General features: G+C 43.1%; 5 protein-coding genes across 5 annotated transcripts; 2 read left to right on the forward strand and 3 right to left on the reverse strand.

Moving 5' to 3' along the window:
* Positions 1 to 3,490: 3,490 nt before the first annotated feature.
* BDCG_02337 (uncharacterized protein) lies at positions 3,491 to 3,868 on the forward strand (the record flags this gene model as incomplete). The annotated part of the gene is made up of 1 exon (XM_045417882.1): positions 3,491 to 3,868. The coding sequence occupies one exon, from the start codon at positions 3,491 to 3,493 to the stop codon at positions 3,866 to 3,868; it is 378 nt and encodes a 125-aa protein (XP_045274592.1).
* A 571-nt stretch (positions 3,869 to 4,439) lies between these two features.
* On the forward strand, positions 4,440 to 5,824 carry BDCG_02338 (uncharacterized protein; the record flags this gene model as incomplete). Its single annotated transcript, XM_045417883.1, has 2 exons — positions 4,440 to 5,027; positions 5,111 to 5,824. 2 exons carry the CDS (start codon positions 4,440 to 4,442, stop codon positions 5,822 to 5,824), a joined length of 1,302 nt encoding a protein of 433 aa, XP_045274593.1.
* A 2,740-nt stretch (positions 5,825 to 8,564) lies between these two features.
* BDCG_02339 (parasitic phase-specific protein PSP-1) lies at positions 8,565 to 10,942 on the reverse strand. The gene is made up of 2 exons (XM_045417884.1): positions 9,357 to 10,942; positions 8,565 to 9,257 (listed from the first exon to the last, which is right to left on the reverse strand). The coding sequence occupies exons 1-2, from the start codon at positions 10,163 to 10,165 to the stop codon at positions 9,197 to 9,199; spliced, it is 870 nt and encodes a 289-aa protein (XP_045274594.1). The 5' UTR covers positions 10,166 to 10,942; the 3' UTR covers positions 8,565 to 9,196.
* Positions 10,943 to 11,857: 915 nt separating this feature from the next.
* BDCG_02340 (uncharacterized protein) lies at positions 11,858 to 12,694 on the reverse strand (the record flags this gene model as incomplete). The annotated part of the gene is made up of 1 exon (XM_045417885.1): positions 11,858 to 12,694. The coding sequence occupies one exon, from the start codon at positions 12,692 to 12,694 to the stop codon at positions 11,858 to 11,860; it is 837 nt and encodes a 278-aa protein (XP_045274595.1).
* Positions 12,695 to 15,314: 2,620 nt separating this feature from the next.
* On the reverse strand, positions 15,315 to 15,503 carry BDCG_02341 (uncharacterized protein; the record flags this gene model as incomplete). Its single annotated transcript, XM_045417886.1, has 1 exon — positions 15,315 to 15,503. One exon carries the CDS (start codon positions 15,501 to 15,503, stop codon positions 15,315 to 15,317), a length of 189 nt encoding a protein of 62 aa, XP_045274596.1.
* Positions 15,504 to 20,899: the final 5,396 nt, after the last annotated feature.

Below are 20,899 nucleotides of genomic sequence, written 5' to 3' on the forward strand. Positions count from 1 at the left end.
ATTCGGGTGGTAGGGGTGGTAGGGGTGGTAGAGGTGGTGGTGGTAGAGGGGGTAGAGGGTAAGGGGTGGAAGGGGTGGTAAAGGGGGGGGTAGGGAGTGGTTGGGGGGGAGGGTGGAAGTGGTAGAGGGGGCTGCGCAAGCAGAAAAGCGAGCGTAAGCGAGCATTTGATGCTTGTAATAATGATAATAATAATAAATGGTTGATGTCTCTGGAAGACAGAGATACTCACCCCCATGGCATCCATGGATACTCTGTTAACTCCCGTGGGTGGGTCTCTGCTCCTTCGTATATTTTGGAGCTGGTTACAGCCTCCTCGGCTTGTCCCATTTAGCTACCCTTACTGCAGGCGATATTGTCCAATTGGCAGCCCGACATGTTGGTTTTAGGGCAAATTGTTAATTAAGTGGAACCACTGACCTTGGTTTAAGTTGGTTATGACACACACCCCGGGCGGGTCGGGTAAGCAGAGTCAATTTTGTGCCCCTGGACCACTTCTGGTAACTTACACGCGAACGCCCGTGGGGTAGACACACTGTGGCGAACGCCTGGAAACTTTCACCACATACCATACCAATGTGGGTGCAAAGGTGAAGAAGAACAAGTCTCGACTTGCTAGAGGCCTCGTAGAATTCATGCATTCTCATGTGATGAAAGTGAAAGCGTTGGAATTTGGTGGCGGAGTTTCTTGCCTCTCCATTACTATCATATCATTGTCCAAAATTCTACTTGGACGACTGTTCAAGCGATGATTGTATTGAAATTTTTAGCTGTTTAGCCATTTCCACAACCAACATTTTGATGTCAGCACTAGCTAGCACAGCAATGCAATCTCGTCTCTGGGGAAAACTGCGGGGTCATTCAGCCACATACGACACTTGCTGGTTTTTCTGCGTGTCCGAACATGGGAATATGTACGGAGTACGGAGGAGCCTATCAAAAGTTTTGATTAGCGCTAAGAATTTAAGCTGTAGTACAGTAACTACTCCGTACTGTGCTAGCTTTAGTTAAGCTGTAGCCGGTTATGGTTATTCAGGTGCCACAGACATTTAAAGTTACCTACCTCCCTTCGAACTCTGGTTAAGAGAGGGAATGGGAATACTTTATTTTATGCCTGTAACAAAGTTAGTTAACTACACCTTAATAAATTCTTAGTGCTAATCAAAACTTTAGAGAGGATCCTCCGTATGTCTCCGTTGATCAAAAGGATATGGAATAACAGCGGCCCGTCTATTTGCTGAAGGAACAGATTTTGATACTCGGATAATTCACTCCGCTTATCGCGGAGTATTGGGTGCAAGTTCAGTCACTCATCAGCAGGCTGTAGTTCTAACATGCAGACAATCTGCAACCCCCTTTCCCCGGATATTGGATAACTATTCACAACCAGCTACAGCTTGATCTTTCACGGTGACTCGGGAGATGATATTATCATGCTTCGAAACAAACAAAGCTATCAATTAAGCGTGCCAGTTCACGATAATCACACTACCAAACACCACTTCATGAAGTAGGTACAGTATTTCGCGGATCACGTTCGAAAAAAACAACTTGGTGTTGCCGCATCGCATACTGACGAAACCGATATTATGCCGAGGGTGACAAGGGTCATTGGGCTGGGGGAACTTTGTCGAATACGGGGGTAGGATACACTAGCTTTTTTAGTGCTTGCTTATTGGCGGGGCTTTGTGACAGTAGCATCCATATCATATCCATCCTGCTATCTTGCCCCCCAGAGAGAGTTGTGACAGGGGAACTCCTTCGATCGGGCTTTTGCGATCCCAAACGCATTCTCTCAAAATATAAAGTTTGATCTAACTAGTTAACGCTAGTTACGCTAGGTATGGGCTGACATTCGCCGATCCAGATCAAGGTCTTTCCCGGGGGTCGTCCCAACTAACTATGCAGTACAGTACGGAGTAGTGCTTGCGCTTTTTGAAAGCAACCTCTGGATAGATTTGGGTCCGTATCAAGACACTGATAGTTAATAATAGCACGGTAACTACTCAAGAATAATAAAGATCTGATTATTTCTCTTCCCTCTCTTGAGTGACAAGTACAAAGTAGCCCACTTGAAGATATGGAAACAAAATGCCACCCCCACATTGTAACTATCCACTCCAAGTGGGCACTACGCAGCGTAGGCAAGCTCTATCTAATAAGACGTGGATCTCGCGTTCTTGAATTTGGCTGGCTGTCTGAGAGAACCATCATTGCTTGGGTGAAGGCTTGGTGGTGGCGTACAATCCCTGTTCGCCATGCGATAGTTACTAGGTGTGTTTAGCGATTGGTGCCCTACTGCGTACTTTCACGAAGGACAACCCTGCCAACCAAGGGATAGAGATTATTGGTGGAAGCTCGACATTATTTAAAAAAAATATCTTTCGATTTCTGTAGCCAGGTTGACGCTTGTCTGTTTGGAGACCGTATCGTATGCTTAGCCACTGTTTCGTTTTCATCCTGCATGCATGATGAATTTCAGATCATTTAATATTCCCGAGGAGTGTATTCCAAGTACTCCGTGCTCCGTACAGTACTCCGTACAATAATTAAATAATAGGATGGTCGAAGAAATCAGGATGGTACCTAGGGTTAGGCCGTCAGGTGATTTTTTTTTTTTTCCTGGTTTGGTTGGATGATGGTGATGGTCAGTCAGAGCCATCCCATCCATTCCCATCCCCATCCCATCCCCATCCTGTACGAAAACATACAGCATATACTTTTTTTGAGTCCGTGGAAACCAACATGTGGTATACTGTGTTTTTCTCCACAACCACACAACTCAGATCTGAGAGCAGATCGTGACATTCCGATGATAAGGGATGCCGATGAAAAGAATTGGTAACTATATCGCCGACACCGATTTCATCAGCGAACGGTGTGATATCAGTGATGCGAAAATGTGAAAATAGTTGAATACTTGCAATTCGTGCACCGCACCTCACAAAACATATTTGCCCCAAGGTGGGTCAGGTCAAATGGCCACGTCAAATGGCCACTTTCGCTGAATCGTGAATTTGGCCGAGTCGATAAGCATCTAGGGACAATAACTAACTATCACCACGCAAGTACCAACTAACACAACGCCCATTTGAATTTTACAAATTCTAGTTGTTGCTCATTCTCGTTTCCACGGACCTTACGCTATGTTTCCTTCTCACCGTTAGATTCAGGCGGTATGGGTCATTTCGGGTTCGTGCACTGGTGTGTCACCTCCTGGTCTCGCTCGTCACGGGCGTCTTTAATTTGAATAATTCTCCATTCCGCTATTCCTATTAACAATAATAATAATTGGAGGTTTGTTGGTTCAATCAATACTAGTAAAAAAAAACAGAAACGCAGAAAGCATTGCCTGAAGCCCTACTTACCAGGCACTACCGCCTTTTGACCAAGTATGCTAAATAAGCTGTGGTATGATTCTTGTGGAACAAGAGGGTGTCCCACCATGTGTTTTTTTACCTACGCGCTCGGCTGTCCAGGGAATCCGCGGTAATGGGACATGACATGAGGAGAATGATACTCAAGCTGACCTCAGGCTTCCGTAGAATTCCCGCCGGAAAGTGGCCTGGCAACTTCAGACCTCCACATATCGGTCTGTTCCCGGGAACCTCAGAACTGGGGTCCGTCCTGAACCCCAAAATTTTTGTCCTTTGGGCCTTTGATTCGCAATTCCAGCAGCAGAAGACGGAGCACTGGGTAACAATGGACAACCCGATGTCTCATTGGATTCTGAGAAAACGAGAGAACGTAGTGGTACGGGTAGCCTGGGATTTTTTCGCCTCTCTTGCAATTCAGCTGGGGATCATAAGCAAACGCGATGTTCTGGATCTTGGACAGAAAACATATGTCTCCAGCGTCGCCGAGCGCTAGCTAGTTATCTTTTCATGCCCCTGCAAAAAAGCACCCGCAAACCCACCAAACTCTGCACTAGTAAGAGACAGGGTGTCACAGCTTCCACGCAAGGGACGGTCCTGTCATCCACCCTTGGCCAGACGCTTACCGGAGAATTAACCAGGAGCAAAAATGTTTGTCAACTGGAATATCTGGTACAAAATGAGCTTATTTAGTTCGCAAATCCCTGTTCAGCCATTCTCCACCCCCCCCCCCCCCTCTTGACTTTGTGGCCCCATCCCCGGGAGGGAGTTGGAATTGAACAAAATGAACCGATTCCCCAGATTTTTCTGAATATCATCACTCCATAACTTTAAGCTGTTGCTGACACCCCCAGCTGGCTTATGTTCATACCATTGTCACTATTATTGAAACTTTGTCCTCAAGCAGATGCCGACCTTATCGTCTTATATCATTTAGATCCCTTCTGAGATCCTCCTCTCTTCAAACGCATCCATAAGCACGGATGTGAAGGGAGTAAGAAGAGCAAACCCCACGGCTACACGGCTACAAGAGGACCCAGTCCATACATACTATACTAGAAGCCAACATGAATCTAGCCGTTATGCTATGGGCAGCATACGGTCCCGCGGGTTCCAGTCACCACGAGACGAGATCGCTGGCACCACGAAGAGTCACTCCATTCACAATTGATCCTTTACCGGCAGACCACCGAAGAGGTCTCATAGGTGTTGGCGTTACCTCCCTGATCTCGACTGTTTCTACGGGAGTCCTATTCATCGTGTTCACTTACCGCTTAGTCTACTGGCGAAAATACTATTCGACATATATTGGCTATAATCAATACATTATCCTGATTTACAATTTGCTGTTAGCGGATTTTCAACAAGCTGTCGGATTTCTGCTGGCATTACATTGGGCTATCACGAACCGAATATCTGCCGACTCACACATATGCTTCACTCAAGGGTGGTTACTACAGATCGGTGATCCGTCCAGCGGGCTGTTCGTTCTGGCAATTGCTGTCCATACCTTCGCAATGGTGCTGATGGGGAGGAAACTCTCTCATCGTTGGTTCATAGTTTGCGTGTGTTTTGTCTGGGCCTTTGCTGTGCTTTTAACACTCATTCCTACATTGCGATATGGGAGGGAAACTTACGTTCCATCTGGCGCATGGGTGTGTAAAAATCAAATTTCCTGTCCAGACATTTACAATGGCTAACATATCAAATTTCTTTTTTCTCCTTTTTTCTACTCTAGTGTTGGATCGATGAAGTGTACGACGCAGACAGACTGTGGACACATTACGTGTGGATTTTTGTTGCAGAGTTCGGATCCGTCGTGCTGTATATGATCCTGTTTTTCCACCTCCGCCACCAAGTTGCACAATCCGCCCTTCTAGGAAGAGGGCAAAAAGAACATCTCCGCCGCCTTAGAAGAGTAATTGGATACATGGTCCTGTATCCGATTGCATACCTTATCTTATCGCTGCCACTTGCAGCTGGCCGCATGGCGACCGCCAGAGGAGGCAAATTAAGTGTCACTTACTTCTGCACTGCTGGTGCAGTTATTGCCAGCTCCGGATTCGTGGATGTGATCATGTACACCCTGACCCGACGGGCGCTCCTTATGGACTCTGAACCTAGCAACGTTGACCGCTTCTACCCTTCTCAGCGTATCGGGCATAGTCACATCACAACCGTCACGGCGGACCATAAACAGTCGCGCTTAGACAACGGCATTCTTCACCGGCGGCAGGTGACGGAAAGGGACACTCGTGGAGATCGTGACGGGTCGACGGATAGCATTGTGCAACCTCTAGAGCTCAGCGAACTTGGTAAAGTCTACCAGAAAACGACAATTGAGATCACGACCGAACTGGCGGAAGATAACAGCACCTCGCCTGATAGCTCTGTGAACGAAACGCGGATGCCTCCACCGCCACGTACCTGGCACAGACGATTAGAGGAATGATACTTTGATATTTGGGCGTTGGAGTTTTGGGCTAGAGTTTTCCTTTTTCCTTTTCCTTCTAGTTATTTTCCATAGACGACTTGGTGATTTCCCTTTTTAACGCCTTCCTGTCCTCAGATCATAGCCCTACAGTCTTTTAATTTCACCGTTTTTAATATTTTTATTTACCGTGCAAGGCTCTCTGTATACTCCAGCGATTGAAAGGGAGCCCTGATCCCTTTCCTTGATCCCGACATATTCCCTACCTCTCCGTTACCGTACAACATTTATTTCCTTTATGTGAGACGAGATCTCCGTTCCCCGTTATAACCTGCACGGAAACATGCCATAAGGTGGTACCATGCAACCTGTCGGTTCTATTCCTTATTCGGTCGCCCAACCTTGTCGCCGCTCTCTCGGTGAAAGGGCAGTTAATCTACGGAAAGGGAAAAAGAAAACAAAAAAGGAACGACCTATACAAATTCTACCACGAAAAGCGAAAATTATGCTGCGCTTACTCCCGCCATACCCGCCGTCTTTGCATTCGAAAGAAAGCTTTACATTTCGTGGAGTAGGGACTACCATTCCATCCGTCCTATATCATTTAAAAATACTCCTGACGTTGCGCCAGACAATTTCTTACATGTACTTTTATGTATCTACCGTCTTGCCCTCTGCTCCTCTCATTGCTGTCGCTGTCATGCAGCAACAGTCAGGGAGGAGCATAGCACATAAGCCTGCCCGAGTCACACTGGTTAACTTGTTAGATAAGGCAATTAAATCTAGATAATAGCATGTATCAACTCATTTCCTTTGCTTTATGTTCCACTACTTCATTTTCCCTGCTGCCGGTTTCAGACAGAGGTATCTTCGAGGTTGTCTGTATACTTGAGAGAAGAAATAAAAAAAGAAAAAGAAAAAGAAAAAGAAAAAGAAAAAAAATGGAGCAATGATGGCACCGGTAAAAATTTGAGCGCTTGCAATTATTTTCCAAAAGGGACACAAAAACCGGTGGTCTGAGTTTAGGACTATGGACACAACATGTCCAAACAAACGGACATACATAGCTAAGTTAACTACATCCTCGAAAAAGGGGGAAAAAAGAAGTTATCAAACAAAAACTGTTTTGCTCATCTCCGCCATTTCCTTGCCTTGTCGCGGATCGCCGGCGTAGATGTATGTATGTACAGTACATGTATGAACAATGTCCATATTATTGTACACATACAGCACGGGGACTACACGCACATAGGGTGTCGCAAAATGGTGATATATATATATATGCATGACTATTCATATTGCTTAGCTATCACCTAACTTACCTGAGAAATCCAGAAAAAAAAAATGCGATACTGATAACCATCGCCGACTCTTCTTCCCCCCCTCTTCTTCCCCAACTACTTGACGATTTCAGCCCGAGAGCTTTTAAGTTGCGATTCCTGACGCCGCGGGACAGAAAAAGGGGAAAATAAGCCTTGAAAGTTGACCGAACGAACGGCCTTTACAACCCCCACCGCCATTTGGCCTCTTATCTCTCCGTTTTCCTGTTCTCAGATTTCGATTTAGCATTATGTTTGATTGGCCGTCTCTACCAATACTTAGATGGATCTTGGGACCTCGCCCTTTTCTTGCCTCTACAGCGTAAGCTCTAAGCTCTGATGAATGTTATTAGGTCTTTGAAGGATCAACAATAATTCTGAAAGCTGACTGTTGATCGAATAATAATAGCTAGCGTCCAACATCATTTTTCATGCTCTCACAAATGTCCCCCACCCCCGCATATTGGTGAAAAATTGACTTTGCGCCTTCAGTGCCACAGGACTGGGTTCTTTTGTCATCCCGGGTGGGTGGCTTCTGGATGTTCGAGAATGTTTGTTCGGCAAGGGCGGAACTTTCAACGTGTTTAAGGCCAACCCACTAACTAGCCTGTTGAAACTGGAGGAAGAAGCCACCAAATAATACGAAAAGTGCCAGAGGAACCTTGGAGGACTTCGAGAAATATAGACTTTTACGCCACATTCGCCCTTAGCTCTTTATCGCCTCGGAATTTTTGTTCGGCTGGTTTCATGGTTTGGTCGAAAATCAAATCTATGAACACACGGGAAACCACTGATACGGCCAGGACAGACAGGACAGGGTGAGATTTCAGCAGAGTTTTGTGTCAGCACTAAATGTTCGCATACACTCACATCGGCTCAAGGCTGAACGCGGAGTCGAACGCGGAGTAAAGCCCGGAGGCTAGCCCTCATAGCGCAATGCGTAGTTAACATCATCGGACTGTATGTTGTTGCGTTTCCTCTTCCGTTTGTCCCTGTGTGTGTACATTGACTGGGCTAAGCCTTTGTTTTCCTCCTTTTATATGAACTATCTAGATTATAACACCGCTTAGGATGGCTATTCCTGGAATCATTTGTTAACCTGGCAGTCGGTTTCCACGTGTCCAGTGCGTTAAGTTAACTCCCACGTTATGTTCAGCCAAAACGTGCTTTAGCCTCGCTGTCGCGCAGGAGCTGCCACTCTTGCGCTCTTTATTTTCTTCTTCGATTTTTTGCATTGGCCTCCTGGAAAGGCGCTATTCCGTGTTGTTCGCCCTTAGCAAAGATGAGGAATGCTGAAGAAGAGCCGGGGAAATAATGGCCCAGATGCGTCTTGCGCTTTTCCAGTTCTCTGATATGGTCATCCATTCCCTTCGCTTCTCTCCCTACCGAATTCTGTATCTTTCATTAAGCCAAGTCAGTTCGCGAGCTTTACTGTCATACTACCGGGATGCGCAACGGTTCTTGATGCCGCGAAGTGTTGAGCGGGTGTCAATAAGAGCAACCCATATATTACTAGAGGATAGTTGTCTTCTTCCTGGGCATGAGCATGCTATGTTCGCCGGCTAAATTAATCATATAAATGGCCAGCGAATTAGAATTCCTCTAATTAATTATTACCATTCCCGCGCCGACCGACTGTACACCCGCCTGTACACATTATGACGGCTCATTGTTCCCTTGCTCTCCTTCTGGAGCCGTCATGCAAATTGAACGGCCAGCTATGAGGTGCGGTCAGAATTGCAGATAATGACCAGGGCCGTAAATTCACGCAGTCAAGCCGCAGTGAGGACGATTGTGGAGCTGACCTCGGGAGTATCTCACTGGCAAAGGAGCACGGAAGCGACAATGCCTAGTTGACAGTGGTGGGAATCCATTGTCAATGGTAAAAGGGGCATGATTTTATGGCAACAATCCCAACACGAACAATATCAGTTACTCTTCGCGGGCAGTGACAAAAGTTTATATTCTGGCCCATTGAGGTACCTTGTTAACATGACTTCTTCAGCCAAAAGCAATGACAAAGATTTGTTGGGTAGAGTTAAAGTAGGTGGTATAATATTCACAATTGTATTATTTATAAAGTCAGCATCCTTGGGTGGCCAAGGTTGAGAGCGAATACAGCCACTACGATCATCCTGTTGGCATACAAAATGTCAGAAAACAAGATGAACCTCACATCCAGCGCCGATACAAGGTTCACGGCAGTTGAAGGGATTGGGGGGGGGGGAACTTACACTCCTTCAAGCCCAATAAACTGAGCCTCCTCCCTGATTAACTTCCCACCAAACCCATGACTCAACTCCGCCACCCGGTATGCACATCTTATAAAGATGCACAAAATAGCGAGTGAAAACGTGGAGAAAAATATATATAACCGCCCAAGAACCGTACGACCAATGCCATCAGCACCACTCCCAGCCTTGATTTCATAACCATTAACCTCCCTCCATAGATACCCCCGTCGGTAAACCCTAACAAAGAACTCTGCTAGTAACAAGATGAATATCAATAGACTAAACACCTGAAATGCCAACCCGGCAATCATGATATTTACCCCCGTAGTCCCATCCTCGTGCCTCCGCGTCGCCACGCTCGCAACCCCGCCGCCCAACCCTTGCAACACAAGACTGATAATATCGCATGGGATGAATATCCACGCATACTGCTTCGGTTTCAGCCGCGACGTCCCCTCACACCCAAAAAGCCGGACGATATCCGCAATGCAGAAATAGATCGCGGCAGTGAAGAACGCGGGCGAGATCGTCAGCGCGCATATTTGGATCAGGAACCCGTCGATGCTGAAGGGGTTGTTGTATAGGATGAGACGGCCAACGTAGCCGATTATCTCCCCTATGCAGCCGAGCAAGATTGGGATTGAGAAGGCATAATTGCTTCGCAAGACGAGGAGCTGGAGGAGGTGAATTAGGCCGGATAGTCCGAAGAGGCTGAGGAAGGCTGCGTTGGCGGGTAGGGAGGGACGGTATTTGAATATGCTTGCTTCGATTGGGCAGGTCTCTAGCGTGCAGTCTCTAATTGAGGACATGGTTATCGCCTGGCGCCACCGTCCGTGGGATGTTGGAATGGTAGAATTAGGGGCTTTCTACGTTTAGTGGGTGTACGTTTGAAAAACGATATGAAATTCAAACTGAAGCTGGCAAATATGAATTATAGGAGGCAGTGTGTGAGTATGGCTCGTTAAACTCCCTGCTTACGCTTCTTGACAAATGGCACACTCTGCGTGAGAACTGGGAGCAACGATAATTAACTAAATGAAGGACAAAGTGCGCAGGGCGCAAAACCTGCTCTGTCTCCCACACACCAGGAAAAAAAATTGAAACAACTTCGCCTTTTGTCAGACGGGCGGGCGGCTCCAGCACTGTCCATCCAGCTGCCCGAGGCACACGCCAGGGTTCCTAAGTGGGATTCCAGAAATATATCGATAACTGGGAGCACTGAGCCAGAGAAAGTGCCTATAAAAAGCTGGAACATTCGCCCCACTGGACACCTTGGGGCTCGGTTCTGCTAGAGACATAGTTAAGGTAGTGAAAGATTGGTTGCGAGTCCTTCGCATCCTTTTTATGGGCACTCCATCATCTCTGAGATAGATATCTGTCTTGAAATTTTCTCTCCGCCTCGTGGAAGGTGGCATACACTCGGCTCGGCACGGTGGTTGGGTGCTCCAACGTTGGCTCTTGGAAAGTTGGCTCCGGCCAGCCCTCTGGGCCATGTTCGGAATTAAAGAGCGAATAATATAGTTAGCGATGGTTGGACCTAGTTAGCTGATCTTCCGCCGTCTTCCGCCACTGTCGATATAAATTCGGACATTGCCCCACCTAAACGTCGGGTGAGGCGCCGCCCGAGCCTGTCACGTCATAAAGGACAGCACACTTCCAAAGCTCCAGCGGATTAATGGCATGACGGGATGGGAAAGACGTAAAGAAGGGATGGTTCCAAAGAAATAACCCTAAAAATCATTCTCCAAAGGTATCTAAAAGAAATGGGAAATAACAAAAAACAAATATAAATATGGAACAGCGAACTAAGGACAGATGGACCTTTAAATCAATGACACATGCCAACCATTCCTTCCCCCATTTTTCTATGCAGTAAACCCAAAAAAATATTCTTCTAAAAGCAGATCACCACCGACAAAAGGGACACAGAACAAAACGCCTCACCTAATGGAAAAACAAACCCTGACAAAATCGAAATCGAGACTCCAAAAACTGAAAGAGAATATCGTCTGCCAAGCAAACAACAAAATGTAAACCAGCCATCCAATATAGCGAAGCGGAATCGAAAAGAAGAAAAGAAGCAGCATCCAGTTCAATCCGATCCAATACAGCCCATTCAGCGAAATTTTCATTCTTGCTACCTGCTACTTAAACACGTCGCCATGAGTAGTAAGGAGTACTCGTTGTTAAGTTTTGCACTACGTTGCCGGATTTTCGTTGTTTTGCATAGCCAGCAGGAGCAGCAGTAACAACAACAGCGCCCTTATCATCGACACCACTGGCATCATCGACATATCATCATCAATATAAGGAGTAATATAAGTGGCAATAGCAGCATCTGAACCAACACAAATATACTTGTCGTTTTCTTCTCCAGCATCCTTACTGTCCTCACCACCGCCCACGTCCACGTCATCATACTCTCCAAAGTTTAGACATGAGCACGTCGCCACGCACCGTCCCTTCGGTTTCGTCGGAGGGTGCTGGATTCGGATACTCTGTCACCTGCTGCGTGATGTCTGTGTATATGATATTGAATGGTAAGGCTCGCCTTCCCGATACAATTGTTGAATCTCAGAGGCGTAGCTCGCACGGGGTGCGCGCATCAGGTTATTGTAGTCGTCTTGTTGAAAAGACATCATCAAGCCGTTATCCGGTTCGGAAAGTGAATAGGCCTCCTGGGCGACTTGGGCGCTTCCATGCCCCCAATTCGCTGCTAAAAACGCGTGGTCGAACTCTTCCCAGTTTTCCCGAAGGCCGCCTTCATCTGTAGCTATGCCTATGCCTGCCTGGTTCGGAGGGGCGGTATATTGTTGTGTACTGAGCTGAGGAGAGTATGTCTGAGGTAGGGCATGAAACTCTGTTGGGATGTTTGTTTGAGTGAAATCGCATTGCGCTTGCTTTTGGAAGGCTTTGGGCGGTGGGCAATTTGATACCGCTGGTAGAGGCTCGCCTCCACTCTTGACTCCAAGATATTTAACGCTCTTATCACATGCTAGACGGTCGATGTCTATATCCTGACTGAAATTCTTGGAAGCTGCTGAGCTACTTCCATAAGCAATGTCATGTGGGCTCGCACCCAAAAAAGCATCTTCTGGCAACTGAAATATTTCTGGAGGTTCGGGCCCCTCGTCTTGTTGCACATGTACATGAGGCGTAGCTTGCTTATCGATACTATATTGAGAATTGGATGCATCGGAAAAGGTGGTAAGCGTGTGCGGGTAATTGTCTGGCATGTAGAGCTGACCCACAGGACAGGTGAGTTGGGAGGTATAGCTGCATTCACACGATGTGCACCATGCACGACATGGCATATTCGTCTGTTGCCATAGATCCATATTGTGAAGCAAGTACGTCATCAAAGGGCAGTTTGGTGGGCCGTTATTTGGCTGTTGTGATGCAAATAAATTCGTTAGGCTTGCCGAAATATAAATCAAGTCGGCGAGGAGGAGAACAGGTAGCGGGATCGATGCGAGTAGAGCCCTAGCGACTTGCTTGTGATCCTGGAGGTAAGATACTTCGTCACTATAAAGCTCGATGGAGACCTTAACTACCCCACCGAGGATGGAGCGAACTCACTCGCGCTGGCGGCTTCCAGAGACACTTCAAACTGAAATAGCGGACTAGATAATCGTACCCGAGATGGTGAACTGAAGATCTTTTGATTGGAAGCAGAAGCAAAGAATGAATACAAATATAGTAGAAGAAAGAAGCGAGTGAGGCACATAAGACTGTTAACAATATGGCATGCGGGAGATGAATGTCATATATAGTTATCTATCCCTGATCTCAAAGTTGGCCCCCGGGTCGCAGGGTATATAAACCATTCCGCAAGGTAGGGCAGGATATGTATTTGGTTCCATTATCCGTAGGGTATGGTTTGTATTAGCACTGTGGCGGAAAGGGAAAACAGAGGGCCTGGATAGTCATCTGAGAAAGCAGGCAAGGGTGGTTTAATCCGCGAAGATCAATGTACGGTTGCCCGCAACTTTGCTCCTCGTTTCCGGACCACCTGGACAAGGTCTAGCAGAGTAGTGGTACGAACACAAGGCGCGGGAAGAAGTCGAAATATATACCACGACATCGACATCATCACTTGAAGGGAACGGGTGTAAGCGTGGGGTGGGAGTTGAAATTGGGTAATGCCGCGCATATCATGTAATGGAAGTGCATGCTGAAACGCCTTGCAAAAGACCAAGAAAAGTCAAAGAAAAGTCAAGGCAACCTGAAAATCGTCTAAAGGTTTGCAATGAGTGACGAGGTCACTCATCGACTTTTTAGGAGGAACGAGGAGCCTGTCATGACTTCGTCTTGCCGAAAACTTCTGCACTTTAAAGCATTGTTCTGGTGAACGGGCGATTGGACGGCTTTGTGTTGGCCCACACGACATTGAAACATACTAAAAAAACGGGAAGAAAAGTAGTAAGGAGAAAACAAGGCAAAATAAAGTCGTGGAAGAAACTGGAAGATCCTATTGCGGCAACTTGTACTTCCTTAGAAATGGAAATTTCCACGAAACATTGGATGTGGTATCTATCACTCCGGGATTGAGTAGTTAGTTTCCTTTCTTTTATTTAGCCTGGCAACGTTGCTTACCTGTGTCGCACCAACCCAACCCATACAATAATACTTCTCAGAAATCAGTCTGCGACTCGGAAATAACCAGCAGTATTCAAAACCCAGATACAGAACATAACTTACGGTTCATCTAACCTATCTCTCCCCCCCCCCCCCCGCCCATGATCCACGGGCGACAGCAATTCGGGCGTTTATTTCTATCAACTGAAACCGAAAGCATGGAGTGTTTGATCCATAGCCCAAATAACCCCCCATGTTTTTCTTGCGATAGATAGAAAAATTCTTTCTTTGATTCTTGTAACATATCCCGCGACCCAACGGGTGGTATCTGAACCGTAAGTCAACGCAAGTTAGCAACACAATATTCCTCGGCAATTCAACGCTCTGCAATCTAATTGTTAACTCTAACACATTCAGACTGTATGGGGAGAGGGTGCAAATCAGATCTTAATTTTGAATATTTTTGGTCTGGAATTGTCTTCGGTATGGCGAGCATCGGTGAATTCCCGACACAAGCAGAAGAAACGTTTGGGAGGCCGCAGCCGTCGTGATAGGGTGCGTCAAAAGCGTATTGTTCGGGTGGAAAGGAGAAGTCTTAGATGCGTTGTTGCAAATGAAAACGAAAGATCTAGAAAATTGGGAAGAAAGAGGATAATGATTATTGAAATGGACACTATACAAGATTAATTGTCAGAACAAGAAAGGGGGTTGTAGTCTGATGACAAGCAGACAAAAAATATATATGTACTATTTAACCAAGAGAACAACCCAATTCGTACCGCGATCCGTGATTTCTCCAATAACTAAAAAGGAACGCGTTACAAACATAGAACCAATAAGAAAAACGTCACAAGGGGATGGTGGTTTAAATAAATAAAAAAATATGGGGGAGGAAAAGGGGGAAGGATAAGGAAAGAGCAAATGTCAAGAAAATCTAAAAAACGTTGATAGGAATAAGCAGCTTGTGCGCGCCCCGCAATCGCAACCATGCCAGCCATAGCAGGGATTTTGTCTTTTCCAATCCGACCCATAAAGACCAATGTTGCCATAGCTCCGCGGACTGGAATATGGATTGCGAGGGTTCGAATTACAGATTGGCCCCCTTAGATAGAAACCGCAACTGGAGCTGCTCACTGCCCAATATGTTCCCAAGGTGGCATCTGGGATTGGGATTGGCGAAAAAGGGGGATATGTTGTTCGTCTTCGGATTTTTTTTTTTCTATTTTTTTTAAGGGAGGCAACCGGCCACGTACAAATTCCAGCTCCGCATCCCAACCAGCTCCCATGTACACCTCGTTCCACTCACGTTGAATCCACGACCAACTAACATCCTCACACCGCGCCAGCAACGGCTCTTCACCTACCCCGATAAAACTCGATTTAATGACCCCCACGTGCAGCCTTGCGCCGCAGATTCCATCGGTAGACGGCGAGAATTATCAGACCAACGGCGATGACGAATAGAATGCAGAAAACCAACATGACACCGGCGTTTTCGGCAGCCCAGTTGTTTCTTTTGGCGAGCCGATGAACAGCCTCATCGCGGGTCATTAAACTGAGAGTAGGCATTGTGGCTGGTTATGTGTTATATATTCCGCTCTTTGCGTGAGCTGGTTAAATGATGGATCCCTACGAGGGTAGATAGTTCGGATATATTAGCACTCTCTATCTCAGCGGCCGTGGGCAACTCAAAGAAACAATATGCGGGTATTCCGGGTCTGCGCCAGTCGATGTTTCCAAGATCCCATTATCCTTGACTGGCAAAGAAGGGAGCTCCTTGAATCAGTGCTTACAGGAGGATATGATGTTAGGAGGATCTAAAGAGAAGTAACCCGTCCGCTTTGAATTTCTGAACAGCACTTGTCTGTTGCGGGCACGGAAAGCTATACTTACAAAGTAGGGCGGGAATTGAAGTAGACAACGGATCAGGACCGCGTCGATGGCAGAGGGGAGAGGGAGGTAGAGGGAGAGCTGGAAGTCTAAGGCACAGAGGACGATTGGTAGACTGACGATGATGCAGAGGGAGAGAAAAGGAAGAAGAAATGAAGAGGAGGCTGACGAGGGGACAAAAAAGCGGATGGACGAGGTTGGCGCTAGCGCGCTGCTTAAAATACACTAGCGTCTGGTCAAGCTTTGTTTGGTATTTGAGCGTATTTTTGAGATTGTAAAACCGTGTTCTGGTGTGGTATGGTCATTTTTACTCTACGCTGTAACCGTGCCATGCTTACTCACTCTCTGTAGTGAGTGCGCCACAGCGTACAGAAAACCACACCATACAGAAAATATTTTCAATATCTTCATTCTTTATCTTCAAATAATCATTATTAATTATAATCATGTCTAAATCTTCTAATTACACTGAGAAGCAGTTGTAAAGAGCTGTTAATGTATATAAAAGTAATTCAAAATTAAAAATCATGTCTCTGTCATAAGAATTTAAAGTTTTATATATCATCTTATATGAGAGAATTAACAGAAAGAAATTAAGAATTATAAAAGTTTCACTGAATTAAGTATTGAATAACAGTCAGAAAGAGATAATTAAAATATGAATTCATCAGTTGAATATTATTAATAAGACTGTCTACTACAGATATAAGTAGTATAATAATAGATAATTTCTTACTAATCTGAAGAGTGTCTGACTATAAGCATTTAAACCTGATACTGTAAGAGCTGGCTTTACTGATTATAAAATGTATTCAGTTAATCATAATATAATTCTCAATTGATTAAGATTTTTTATCATTGATAATGTCTCAGATCTTAATATATATAATAATGATGATAATGTATACAATCACTTTACTCTGTTACTATCTTCTTGCAATTAACTTTCTCAGAAATGATTGTAAAACTATGTTATTAAATCAATACAGCAGTTAAGATCTTAGAAGATATGAAGAATATTCTTATATCTGATTTAATAAGATAATTGAACAAGATCTTCAAGAGTAGCATGATTCAGGTGAAATTAAATATATATTATAAGAGTGAACTTGCAGATCATTATTAAGTAAATAAATATTAAGTTATTAAATTCTCTCACAGACAGGTGTAAATAGATAAAGTTCTTACTATTAAGAATATCAATTATAAGATTACAATCTGTAGAGTAGATGAGATGAAAAAGATATTTAATAAAACTCTTTAATTAATTGAAATCAAATCTATAAAATCTACAGTCACTTAATTATAATAAGATAATTCTATAGAATCTTAATCTACAGTGAATTCTACACCTTCTAATGAGTATATAGATAATCTTTATATTATAGATAGATGTGATGATGATTATTAATTAATTTATGAAGATCACTATATTCAAAATATTTTCTTTATGATGTGGTTTTCTGTACGCTGTGGCGCACTCACTACAGAGAGTGAGTAAGCATGGCATGGTTACGTTCTGTGTTTCCCAGCTGTCAGACCACGCGTATTCCTCTGGTACGGATCATACCCGAGCGCTTACCAATTACCGGCAGCTGGGAATAGAAAGAGTAGTAGACTGGAAATGCATAGCGGGAGAGAATCAATTCTCCCCTCGCTCATATGCGCTATTAGTTAACTACATCAAGATATTGAGTTTCAGAATATTGTCGAAGCTATCAAAGCAATGCAGGTGTGCGTATAAGCTGAATGGTGAACCTTCAAGGGAAATGAAAAATACAACTAGTATCAACCCCCATGCATGGTATAAGAGAAAAAATTGATGCAATAGAAGGGAAAAAGAAGAAATGGACTCGACTCTAGCGATTAAACAACTTGAGAACTATTGGACCAATAAGGGAATATCTCAGGCCACTCATCAGGGGTCTTACATAAACCAGAAGGCTCAGAAGATAAGAAGGAGAAGGAAGAAAAAAATATTTTTTAATCCCGCACTATTCGGGACAGTCAGCACGCCAATGATGGATTTTGGGAGTAAAATTCTTTAGTTAAAATTCTAGATAGGCTGGAAAAACCTCGGAACCTCATAGAAAGTAAAAATAACACTCAAGCTTAAGATTTGTGCGGTGAAGAAGATAGGTAGAAAGTGGAATTTCGTTTTTCTCATCTTAAGCATCTAGTATTAATATATTCTCAGATAAGCGTATGGGTAGGGTAGAGGGTAGAGTAGAGATATGTGACAATGCTGTATTGCACATACGCGAACCTCGTGTGTATCTTTGGGTGAGTAATGATATTTTTGGTATGATATGGTATCAGCAAGGCTCTATCTAGCTATGACGTCAAGTATCCAGCCATAACTAGCAAAACAGCCAAAAAGGAAGCCAATCAGGAGGCGCGAGATCTTGTTTTTGTTTGCCCCACCCGCAATTTGGATATTTGGACAGCTCGCGGTGTGTATCGATCTAGGTTCCGGCTGCCCTTTGCCGATTTGCTGGATACGTTTCTGACGGCTTATTATTATTATTATTATTATTATTATTATTATTATTATTATTATTATTATACAGTGATAGATTCAACGGCCTAGATCTAGGCGTCCTTGTCCTTTTGCTGTAAATAATACTCCGTACAAGTACTGTAACTGCCGCCGACAGGTTCAGGTTCCAATTTATAGGTGCGTCATTTTTAGAGGAGAGTGAGAAAATTAGTAAAAATAGTTTGCTGTTGCAACCCAACCTAAGCAAGCATCGAGCATCGGCACAGATTAAAGTTTTGAATAAGAGGGAGAGAAGTCGAAAGGGCCATCCTACAATCACAATCATAATTGTGAAAAGTTCTAAGCCCATCATCTTATATCCCCAATCTGTTATTGATGTTCATAACTAAATAAATCCTGTGCGTAATACGCGAAAAGCAAACACCAGAGAAAATAACAAGCTTTCTCTTGGCACGACTTTTGCCCCGCCCGGGTCTTGGCAGCGGGAACTCTTGGCCTTCCAAGGTTGGTAATAACTAGCTTGAGACACAAGCCACCGCAAAACTCGAGATATCCCAGGGTAGTAGACCTTTGCTGCGAAAACCACCAGCCTCCCCCAGCTCTACGTAACTGAATCATTGAATCAAAACAACGAAAATCACTTTCCATGCCTTCATCTCAACCTTTCTGCTTCCAGTCTACGTATCTACATACCTCATTCAAGAGCGACATCCGACCTGAAAGTCGTGACAGAATGGCCATTTACCAGTGAATTAGAAGCATATTATCCCATTTCTCACCCTATCTCTTTGAATAAGCTGTGCGTGCTGGGTGGGATAAGATGAGCTATTTTTTGCCAAAGAGAATATTCATCATTGAAATGTGCAATGTTTCTATCATAGAATCATCTGCATCAGTATCAAATGTTAAAAGCTCTCTACTCAGTTCACTTATACTATAAATAACTATTTTCAAATTTCTTATCAATCACGCTTCTTGATAATTTCTCTCTTCTCTCATCATTGACTATGTGAAGCAACTCATTCAATTTCTCAGATGAGAAGTGAAGTTATTAACCTTGAATACTATATATTGCTACGCAATAATTAATCAAAAAAACAGAATTAATTACTTCATCTTGATTATGATGAGATTTGTTATTTATCTGATGAATTTAAGTCATCTCTCTCTTCTGCTTATTGTGAAGAGAGTTATTGAATCTGATTAATTAAGTCTCTGATGAAGATAATCAATGAATTTTGCACTTCTATTATAACTGTAATACTAGTATGAGTTCAGTTCCTGCTACACAAGAGGTTAATTTATTTAAAAGCCTGGTCAACTCAATATAAAAATTGACTGAAAATTAATCTTATCTTGAAGATTACTCATTCCTGCTCATTTATTCAAGAATGAATATACTGAAAGAATAATTTTATCAGAAGAGATAAGTGTAGTTATTGATATAATTTTATTAAAATTAACTTCTTTCTTAACTTTGTAACTTGTTTACGTTTAGTTGTTAGAGGTTTGAGAATATATTGTAGCGTCTGTCTCAGTAGCGTTGCCATAGCAACTGCTCCGCCTACACGTGATCTCATATGTAATATATATATAGCTATCATACGGGAAGAATATAGAGTTAATTTACAGTGATTACACTGTGAATTCATTATTTTATCTGTTATATATGATATGTCACTGATTATAATACATATTTTATTATTATATTCAGTAACACATCACTGAATATTAAATATCAAGATAGTGTTAAAACAGTGTAGAACTTTCTAATATTATTATAATATTACTCAGTAACTATATAATTAACAAATATTATAAGAAGTCTATACTAAATAGATTAGTATACTATTTATAGATCTTATATAATAAAGTGAAAAATGTTAGAGAAGAAAAGAAAGAGAAAGTATAAGAATTAGTAATTAAAGTAAATATTTATATATATATACAGTGACATACACAGTGAAACTTTGAGATAAAAGAATAGAGATTTTTATACACAGTAAAGCTTTAAAATAGAAGAATAGAAATTCTGTAAATTTTCAGCTGAGAATTAGTGACTAAGAATCAGAGTGATAGAAATCTATAAAGTGTAATAAAATAGTTTATATAATTGATTAGATATAGTCTGTTATATTAATCTTCTCTCTCTTTCTTAATTATATATAGCTTTTATCAGTCAAGAGCTGCAGTCTTAGATAATATAAAACTCAGAGTTCAGATCAGATAATTATAACTGACTTATTTTATAAAATATTATTAACTACAGCTGCAGAGTCTCTTATTAAGAATATCTTTAATCTCTTATTTAAGTTTATTATCTTCTTCTATAATCTCTGATGACTGCTAGTTAGAAGTCAGTTGAGAAGAGAATGAATCAGTGATAGTATAGTGAAGTAAGCTTATATAAAAGATATTATAAATCTCTGATAATATGTTAAAATAGTAGTTATAACTGTCTAGAACTTCTATTACTTTATATCTTATATAATAATAATTCAGTGTGTGAGATGAGTATGTAATCTATATATTCTTAAGATTTAAATATATCAGATCTTCTATATTTTATTACTCA

This window comes from Blastomyces dermatitidis (assembly GCF_000003525.1).
Source record: "Blastomyces dermatitidis ER-3 genomic scaffold supercont1.2, whole genome shotgun sequence".
In the NCBI taxonomy this organism is placed as follows: domain Eukaryota; kingdom Fungi; phylum Ascomycota; class Eurotiomycetes; order Onygenales; family Ajellomycetaceae; genus Blastomyces; species Blastomyces dermatitidis.

Coding starts and splice junctions, on each gene's coding strand:
- BDCG_02339 (XM_045417884.1), bottom strand. CDS start 10,165: ATGTCCTCAATTAGAGACTGCACGCTAGAGACCTGCCCAATCGAAGCA. Junction 9,258..9,356: donor TTTATTGGGCTTGAAGGAGT/GTAAGTTCCCCC, acceptor GTATGCCAACAG/GATGATCGTAGTGGCTGTAT.